This window comes from Saccoglossus kowalevskii, chromosome 11 (genome assembly GCF_978046115.1).
Source record: "Saccoglossus kowalevskii chromosome 11, keSacKowa6.1, whole genome shotgun sequence".
Classification (NCBI taxonomy): Eukaryota; Metazoa; Hemichordata; class Enteropneusta; family Harrimaniidae; genus Saccoglossus; species Saccoglossus kowalevskii.
The window spans coordinates 13,780,455-13,791,075 of NC_140651.1; the positions used below are offsets into that span (position 1 = coordinate 13,780,455).

Consider the following 10,621-nt stretch of genomic DNA (forward strand, 5'->3'; position numbering starts at 1 on the left):
AATTTGCACATTCTCCGGTTCTGACACAGAATTATATTCTCACCCGTCATTGTGATTTCTATATAGTGGTGGGATGGAATAAGAATAAATCGAGAATATTTTCACTTTTTGCCGTAAAATGGTACGCTCTCTAAAAATACATGGGTTTGATGTCAAGCGCTGTCGTTTTATAATCTTTATAATCACTGTTTTCAATCGGTCCAACGAGCTCGGGTGTCTTAAAGCGTAGAAATAAACGCGCCTACATGACTACAGATAACCAAACTGTGCTCCCCCCACGTTTTGAAATTGCCCATCAAAGGGAAAACACAACAGCGTACTTATTTTTTGGTCCGAGAAAAAAACACCAACACCGTCGCCATTCAAAATTCTAAACCGTAAACTACCCGACAATGTGTCTGACTATATCACCACACATTCTAGAAAGAGTCAAAATGTATTAGCTAAATGACGAAGACGACAGGGAAATCCCACAATAAAGAGATATGACATAGGTTTCAAAGCTGTGACAACATAAAATGCGACGAGCCTAATTTTATTTATTGTCGTGAATACCTTTTATAGTCACTTGTTGGGTGCCCACAATTGTCGGATAACAGCCTCTACACAGTCAATCTATAAATGACGCTTAGCCGAGGATAAAGACCGTTGAATACACTACAAATACGAGATACCTAATATAGTACTGAAAATAGTGTAGAGCCCCATGAGCAGGGTACTAAAGAAAATTGACTAGGGGTCTGCCGCCCAAACGCGAAACATCGACCCTGGGACAAAAAAGTCGTTTATCTGTACAAATTGCGCAATTTTCCTGAACATGTTTCCAAATTTACCCTAAAAATATTTTTTTAGTTCTTCGAAATGTGACTTCTGTCTAGGGATATTTTTCAGTGGACCAATATATAGTGAATTTTCGGGAAAAGTAACACATTTTGAGCGGCACATTATGCATGCCTGTGAGTAGCCATTTGAGACTTTTACTAACCGAATGACACGATCTCACAACGTGGTCGGTACCTATCACAAACAAGAACACGCGGCCAGTGATCTACTAAAAGAACTATTCTTTGCATATTTTTAAATAATCGCCTTATTTATTAAATCCATTTGATTGAATTAATATTCATGAATATTCTATTTATTTATTCATTCATTCATTCTTTTGTTTCGTTTCTTTGTAGTATTTTAAATACGGTTACACTGTTACGGTTTGTGTTAATTTATGGATCAATGTATTTGTAGTTGTATTTATTAATCATGAATTATTTTGATTGGAAATTAGTTATCACTGAACAAACCGGAATTCCAGTATCATTTTATTTAATAATTAATTCAGAGAAATGTTAGGCGTGTTACATTATTATCCTCAATTCACTTGAAGTATACAGTCCGAGCTTTTCAATGATCAATCAACATGAACAAACAAATTCAAAAGTCATAGCCATCGATTTATTTGACAAGTATTTAAAATATTTATTGTTCATTTATTTTTAATTTGGCCTTTATAATACACCGTTCAATGAGATAGTATAATAGTGTTCTCTGGGTATGACTACGTACCATGATTTCAGTGTCACTGTATTATTGGGGGCGTGTTTCTGTATGCTAACTATACACGTATCACTATCGCTAGTTATTATTAGATGAGTAATCTCTCTGGTATAATCTGCCACCGTTGAATATGGTAAAAATCGAGTACCAGCCTCACAAATAATGCCACAAATAATTGGCAGTTATTCCTGGAGAACCATAATCTCCCACAACGAAATGAATATGATATTTTAGTGTAAAACAACGAGTGGTGTGGTGAACACGATGCCGCTACGTACCGCTGTGATCGGCAGCTACCCGAAACCATACTATCTTGAAATTCCGGACTGGTTCAAACCTCCTTATGAAGTCCGACCAACCGATTACTCCGAGTACTGTAAGAAGACATCGCTCGAAGGTATAATCACTATAATTAAGGGGTGTGTTGTTTAATTGTTTATTATGGGGAATATTGTATACATATGCTCAAAATGTATAATAACTCGCCTCCTTACAGTTGTGAGTGTGTTTCATGTGGAATTCACACTTTAATACAGATCATGATAACAACAAGTGGTCGTCGCGCCGCCACGTGGTCGATATGGAACTCATAGCAACGTACACAACGCGTGTAAAATACATTGTTTATTTACATGAAATTCGAACACGCGCTGCGCGACGGCCACCGCCATTTTACTGTATTCACGGTTACTAAAACGTGGATTTCTATCGAAAACGAGCTTAAAATTTCAAATTCGCGGAACATCAAGTGATCGACACAAAAATGAAACAAAATAGTGGGCCTTGAAATCTCAAGCAATAGAGGGCGTACACAGCGCGACACGCATCCTGGAGGGATTAGGCAAATTCACACCTTTTAACAATAGCGTTTCCTAGGCGTATTTTTAGTAACCGTGCTGTATTCGACTTCTTTGCCCGAGGCGCATTTACGCAAAACAAATTCCGGTGATGCCAACACTTTTCAAGCAATGAAGTAAAATAGTAATATTGTATGGTGTCATCTCCTTTTCAATTCCCATTTGTCAGCATAAATAATATCACTCTTATTATGATTTATAAATTTATATTTTTCCCTCACCTCTTGGCAAACTAAATATCGTCACCGACGTCGAATATCAATCAGCACTGAATTAATATCACTCACTGTCTTGTCAATGACCTATCTGCGGTTCTGTTAATATTTTATCTCACTTTCAGAATTGGAAGAAGTGTTGAAGAAAGCAATTAAAGATGTTATAGATGAGCAAACCGAACTGGGTATTGACGTCATCACCGACGGCGATATGAGTAGAGAAAACTACATCTTCTTTTTTTGGTAAATATTCAGAATTTATCGTACATTCCAGGTATCCGATCGCGAACTTGCACTGCGAAATAAGTCTCACTCAACCAATGCCTCACACTGGAAACCTATAGCCAGTTGTATTGGAAATTGAGCGATGAATTATGCTTACACTAAGACAATCACTGTGTCAGTTTTCGTATCAGTCGCCGCTCTCATACTCCACAACTGCGTTTTACCCATAAAACCGATACGCCAAAGTAATTGGGCAACGAAATTGGAAACGAGATTATCAAACTTAAGTAAGTTGTTCTAATTTCTCTCGGCGCTGTCACTGTTTGCGAGAGTTAGATTTTGTCGTCTACACTAATCGACTGATTTTGCGAACATAATCTTTGATCGAACTCTATTTTTTTTTATTTATCATTGGAAAACGGATAACCTGAAAAGAGGTTAAATCTGTTTTTAAAGAAAATGTGAGGAAAAATATAAATGATGTGTTAATGATGTATAAATGATGTAGGAGTATATTTTTATAATATTAGCCAAAAACTATATATACCGAAGAGCAAATACTACTTACTTATACTAATATTTCTTGATGGGAGTTTGCCACATATAATAACGTCACAAATAGAACGTTAAATCGACTGAAACAACAGTTTAAATGTCGATGACCGATATTGCAGGGCCAGGCACTGAAGTTAAACGCTCATCTTCTCAACGTTTTAAACTACATACATATTTGTTTCCTCTAGAATATATCGAGAACATACTGATATTACTAAGAGGGCGGTACTGCTAAGCATGCGCACTTGCTCACTGTCCGAATGTTTGAACGATTTAACAATTTGTTTAATTATTTTTGCCGTGCCCTCATACTCACTACTAATAATTCAGTATTTTTTTTTTGCGAAATAATCATTTATCTGCATTTACCTACAGTCGGCACATAAAAGGATTTGATTTCGAGAATCCAATACTGCGGCCTATTCGCAATGGGGCGCTTAAAGCTCATTTGCCTCGAATTGTTGGGAAAATCGGTATGTATGTGGTAAGACATCTACAACAAACACGGTAGATGGACAATGAACTTTTCGGTATGTATGTGATAAGACATCTACAACAAACACGGTAGATGGACAATGAACTTTTCGGTATGTATGTGATAAGGCATCTACAACAAACACGGTAGATGGACAATGAACTTTTCGAGTTACGAAAACAATGAGTATTAAAAGCCATTACGACCATATTTACAACTCGATGTTGGATTATCACAGAACAGAAGCTAATCCAATGTCATGTTGCTACTAATATAAGTACTATAACGAATTTATGACTTACAACATATGGGCCTTCGGCGTATTTCTCTCATCAGAACCATGCAATGAAGACGATTGGGCAGCTAAAGAATGGAGGATGGCTCAGGTGAGAGTCTTCGATTGGACAACAAACTTTATTATATAATCATTGGCCTTCGACGATTGAATTGTGTTATTATTGTTATTATCATAGCGAAATATTGTTTTTTACTTTCAGATTACTAATATATATATTGTTCACACAAGTCGTCGGTAATGGGGGAGGGGTGAGGCAATATACTTGATCTGTTTACACCTATTGATACGCATTGTAACAAATTGTAGGAGATGGTCTGGTCTGTCCTACATATTACAAAGTGTTAACCAATAATAACCCGTTTTATTGCCAGGATATGTCACGTGTTCCTGTGAAGTACACCGTACCTGGTCCAACGACGATCATTGGCACAACACACAGTAAGGAATTACCTTGTTTCCGATCACATTGTATGATATTGCATATCATAATGCAAAGAGGATTTTTGTCGTCAACTTCACAGTCCGTTTTATACCTGATATTCAGGGCATTCCGCAGCACATACAAGTTGTTTTTATCGCCAGAGTTCATTCATAGAACTCTAATTCACTGCACGGGACAGCCCTTTAATGACAATATTAGTATTCACGTTTTTGTTAATATCATTTCCTGGCCAGTGCCAGTTAAACTACTATAATTTTATGGTACATCGAGTTCGGACGTACAGATATGGATCGAAGAACGAAGTTTTATTTGTTAAAATGAATTTCACTATTTCGAAAATAACAACGCTCATAGGCGCACTGTTTTTTGTTTCTCGAACACAGACGAATATTACAGTAATGACGAAGAGTTGAGTAAAGACCTGATAAAAGTAATCAACAAACAGATTCTAGGGCTAGTAAATGCAGGTAACGTTGGAATCATTACGATATTATACTTTAATTGTTGTGGTTAAGTCAGATACAAAGCTGTAATGCGGGTTTCTCCTTGTTAAAGCGGGGGAGTCGTCACCTACGCATGCGTCAGATGGCCATAGTGTGTCATTTTTTTTTTTTTTTTACAAACAAGCGTCTACCCATGAACCTTTACGTATTTAGCGTGAGTTGTTATCGCGCGTGTGCAGGTAACGACCCTCCCGCTTTAACTTTACTGATACGCGTCGTCGTTCTGATATGAAGAGAAATTCCTAAGTTATTTTTTTTCCAGAGGGAGGAGAATATGAGGTTTATAGATTGTAACACGAGAGGTAACGTAAGAATAGCCATTTACCCCAGAAAAAGGAATACGCAACTACAGAATTTTCATTGTACGATGTTCCTTCGCATAAGTAATTACGTAAATAAACAACCACACTTACTTACATTATTCCGAACCTTCTGGTAGTTACATAGATCATGGAGGTACAAACTTTCTAGCTCCATGCATAGATCAAGTCATCCTAACAAAACCATACATTTAAAAAAACTGTTGTGAAATAAATTTTAATAGATTTATGGATATTTATCCTGCACCGGTCCACGCACCATATTCTGAGCTATATGGAGATGTCCACTTTATTATATTCAATGAACTTATCTGGTATAAAATCAGCTATTGACACCATTTACAAATATTTTTTTTCCAATTCAAAGTTATATTTGCCAAAGAATCTTTTGACATATTACTATGAATAGTAAGTTCAAGGATACAACTAAAACAGAAAAGTGATACATTAGGAACTCATGTCATGAAAATACTTCAGAATCGGGAAGTAAAGCTTGCCATTTTGGAACACATTTCATGCGAACAATTTTGTTTGACCAAGATAATCCGATTAAACATTATGCATCGTACGTGGTGTCGGGCCCAATAAACTAGCAGACGACAGGTTTAAAGTACGAGCAATGTTTACTCGTGTAATAACATAATTCAAAATTAAGATAGCAGCCCTGTTCCAGAATCCCATCTATTGCTAAGCAACCCAATTTAAGTACCTCCAGTCTCATGGTTGATTATTTATTTATACTATGTTTAGGATGTCGCAGCATTCAGATAGACGAACCTGTTTTTGCGAGAAACCCAGATGTTGCGCTGAATTATGGGATAGATCATGCAATGAAGTGTTTTGATGGAGTGGGGAAGGATGTAGTGAAGACAGTTCATCTGTGTTGTGGATACCCCACTCACTTAGTAAGTCCTTGCGTTAGTTCGTACGCATGTCAGAACACATTTAATATTTGACTGGCATTTATGTGCCTTGGTAGGATGAATTTAAATTGCCCCCCCCCTCCCAGTTTGAATTACGTAGAATAACACTTATCCGCCTTTTACACGAATATTATCTATAACTGTGCAGACATTTTTGCTTGATATCCCCCATGTACCACCTCGTTGATTTTTTTTTTATCTTAAAGATGCAAGACCAACTAGGAATGTGATTTAGCAAGAACTAAAAATGTTGCGTTTGCAGGACACACAAAAGTATTCTTTAGACGAACATTCAAAACAACTAATACGCATGTGCAGTGATTACAGTATTTTAACAGACAGAAATTCTAGATATGAAATTCAATTCCTTACATTATTTAGATATTAAATAGATAGATATTATTATTTATTCACCTCATCAGCTAGCAAAAGATGCATTAAAAAAGAATCCCACAACTCACCTCTGTTCTCTTAGGATAGTTATGTGTCACTCTCCGGCTATTTAAAAAACAATGTCTGGAACCTTATTTCGTATTAATTAATTCGTAATCAAGAAATATGCACTTACGAGACCAATAAAATTCGATAACATTTTATTCCTCATTTGTAATTTTTTTTGTAAAATTCTGTCAATAACAAATTAGGTAATTATACCAAATTTTAAATAATCACCAGGGAACATGGGCGTATATATATGTGATGGTTCCAACCATTGGATGCGTGCCCAATCGCTTGACCCTGAAATCATACTCACCGACCAACAGTCTCGCCACACAAGAACGAGGCAGATAATCATTTTTGTTTTCATATTAATGTACAGGACGAGGAGAATTATGTAAAGTCTGATTTGCAGAGCTATTTTCGCCTTGCAAGCAAACTAGACGAAGCTGGGTTTGATCAAAGTATGTTATTTTATTTATTTCGTCTTGTATTAATCAGTCCTATAACCCTACCACTCCCACCATTAGTGTTGTCAATGACTACGATAACAACAATGACGGTGAATATCCGTGCATGAAGGCGCGACAATGTCATATAAATCATTATCGGATAATTATCGTCTAATAAAAACTAATGAAATGTTGGCATCACTAACTCGTGTTACGGTTTTTTCTCCAATATTATCGTCTAATAAAGTCTAAGTTAGACACTTATGTCTGGGCAACTATTGGGGAAGATCGTTTTTCTCCGATATTATCGGATAATTATCGTATAATAAAATTTAATGAAATGTTGGCAGAGATGTCTAACTTAGACATTTTTAGACATTATTAGACGATAATATTGGAGAAAAACGAACTGTCCCAATAGTTGCTCAGACAAACCTGTCTAACATTTTCAGACGATAATATCGGATAACGTTAAAAAGTGCAATGCCGTGCCTTCCGCCATCCGTGTATATAATCACGCCTTTCTTTAAATTTGCAGTTGCAATTGAAGATGCGCATAGACACAATGACCTGACTCTTCTTAAGCATTTTAAGAAATCGCAAGTTGTTCTGGGAGTCCTTGCCGTAGCTAGAAGTCGTGTGGAGACTACGGAAGAAATACGTAATCGATTGTCTGAGGCATTGAAGTACATTCCCGCTGAGAGATTACTGGTGGCGCCTGACTGTGGACTGGGGTTTCTACCGCATGGCATTCTTAAACAAAAGTTACAGAATATGGTGAAAGCTGCCAAGTCTTTGCCATGATGTGTTATTATAAAAAAACAATTTGGATATTATTAATAAATACAATAATCAAACTATACCGAATCAATAGACCTATTGTATACATACATACATATTCCCTGGCCTCTGGGGGTACATAGTAATGTGCGTGTCAAGTTTAAAGGCAATGGTGCTCTTTCTTGAGGACATATATGCACACATATTGTGAACTTATGAACTGAAAATTTAAATGCTCTTGCGGGTCACATACATGCAAAGTTTAACGAGGATGCAATACTGGTACTATTGTGAAAACACATTATGATAATATTTGACCTTTAAAAGTAACCAAATACATATGTTAAGTTTGAAGGCAATGGCTTTAGTGCCTTGTAATTATATTGCTAATAATCATCTCATATAACCTTGATCTACGCACAAAAATTGTCATGCAAGTCGTTCAAGAAACTTGTGTCAAAATTTCCTAGCTCATCCCTTTAATACATAAACACATACTTTGATATTTGGTCCAAAAATGTGCCAGGTTTTTGCGAGTCCCATAGGGAACACGTGTGTTAAGTTTGAAGTCTCTAGCTATTTTACTTATATAACAAAATATAGGGAATTGTTAGCCCCTCCACGTAGTTATATATTAAATAAATACATGCTGCAATTTTTTGTTTTTCGATATTGCCATGCCCTGTGGGTGACATTTGCGCCAAGTTTCCATCCATTTTTTCTCTTTGAATAATAATGTTAACATGTACACGAGTCAACACGACATTAAAAGGCCTATCTGCACAGTGCTTCGTGCAGGAAGTGAGAAAATTAATAAGATAGAAGTTGATTATGCCAATCATAGAAGTGTTATCAATATTAGGATGATGTTTTTGAAACTTATTAGTTTGTGTTTCAGAATTCGTATGGACAACTACAAAACATAAAACAGGTGTGGTCTAGGCTACTGATTGGTCAGGGTCAACAGATGGTGGAAATTTGACAACTATGCTTAGATAGAGGAATTATGTTCACCTTACACATTACATTGAGCAGCCAGTGTAACGTCACGTGACACTGCTATGCTCTCACAACAGGTAGCTGTTCCCTATGAATACACCTCAGTTGACTCCGAAGTCTCTGGAAGCTTCACACAATTGTCACTCGCCTCTAACACAATGATAAATAGGGTTCTTCAAGTTTAGACAATTTTTAGAACAAGAAATCCAACTATTGCTTCCTAGCCAATCAGAATTGCAGGATAATCTGTAAACATTTCAGAGTCTAATGTGTACCCTCAAACCAACATACAAGAATTAGATTGACCTAGTGGCTCTGTTCCTATCATTCTCTAAGACTTTTATATGACAGCATCTTAATGTATAAAGCCGCGACATCAATCATAAGTGTAGACAGATGAAATCACCATAGCTGTATTTAAATATGAATGCTCCAGGGATAAGAATGCTTCCCATTGAGATATCAGGAACTCCAAACTTTGAGATCATTAATGTTAATTAATTTGATCATTCGAGAGCATAGCGAATCCACCAATTTCAAAGAAAATTTTACAGGAGAAAATTAACAAATCTTAAACATCCATGTTTTTTACTGAATTTCAATTGTTTTGAAGCTTGTACAGACCCCCCCCCCCCCTCACACACAGAATGATACACGTGCAGGAATGTTGACAGTAGACTAGCCCTAAATTTTACATTTGTATTTTCAGGGATGTAAACCCATATTGCATGTGGTTCTAAAACCTTGCAAGTGCCCACATGTTCTTATTGCTCATCTTCGCAAACATCAACACCAAAAGTATTATATCATTTTATTAATAAAAACTGATTTCTCAACTTTATTAATTAATAGCATAATAAAATAAAGAACATACAATGTAATAGAACAAAGATGAAACAAGCATTCTATAAATCATACAAAGAGCGAAACGAAAATTGAATACTTTGACACTTGTTAATGTTTGTGATATTCTTTGAGTGAACAATTACAAATTTGAACATAAATAATGAGCGACTTAGATGTTGCAAAAAAGGGGCACGAACAGTTATTTTTGTGGCGCTATTGTTAATTTTGCTTTAATGAACAAAAATATCCGAGAAAGTATAATTGTGAAATATCCATATACAACTGTATTTTTTTTTCAGTCACTGTTTCTATTACTATCTACGATATATGAATATAATTTGTTAACTTAGAAAATTGAACAGATAGAGCTTCCAGGCAATTCAGAACAAAGACCATAATTAATATGGTTGAATGCACCCACTCATAAACAAATAAATACATAAAAAAGGCTTTCACTGTTTAGGATGATATGAAATAATTCATGGGTATGGATTATGTGTTTGGTTGAAAGGATAAACTGAAACTAAAATCGTTACTTTATCCTGTAATTATCCTCAAAATAGATAATATATTTACATCATCTTGGTTGATTATAGGCAAATTTAAAGTGCACATAGGGAGTCTCTGGTCACGAAAACGGGTGAGCAACACTGAATGATAATGTATGTTTTTTCATAATGAATATATTTCCCATTTTTTAAGGTCTGTATATTTTATTATTATTTTTATATAGAAATTCAGC

At 35.8% G+C, this 10,621-nt stretch overlaps 1 protein-coding gene across 1 annotated transcript; it reads left to right on the forward strand.

Moving 5' to 3' along the window:
• Positions 1 to 1,724: 1,724 nt before the first annotated feature.
• LOC100374088 (uncharacterized) lies at positions 1,725 to 8,121 on the forward strand. Its single transcript, XM_085505418.1, has 9 exons — positions 1,725 to 1,948; positions 2,749 to 2,866; positions 3,779 to 3,876; positions 4,215 to 4,264; positions 4,548 to 4,614; positions 5,002 to 5,085; positions 6,192 to 6,346; positions 7,185 to 7,266; positions 7,793 to 8,121. The coding sequence occupies exons 1-9, from the start codon at positions 1,816 to 1,818 to the stop codon at positions 8,056 to 8,058; spliced, it is 1,053 nt and encodes a 350-aa protein (XP_085361544.1). The 5' UTR covers positions 1,725 to 1,815; the 3' UTR covers positions 8,059 to 8,121.
• Positions 8,122 to 10,621: the final 2,500 nt, after the last annotated feature.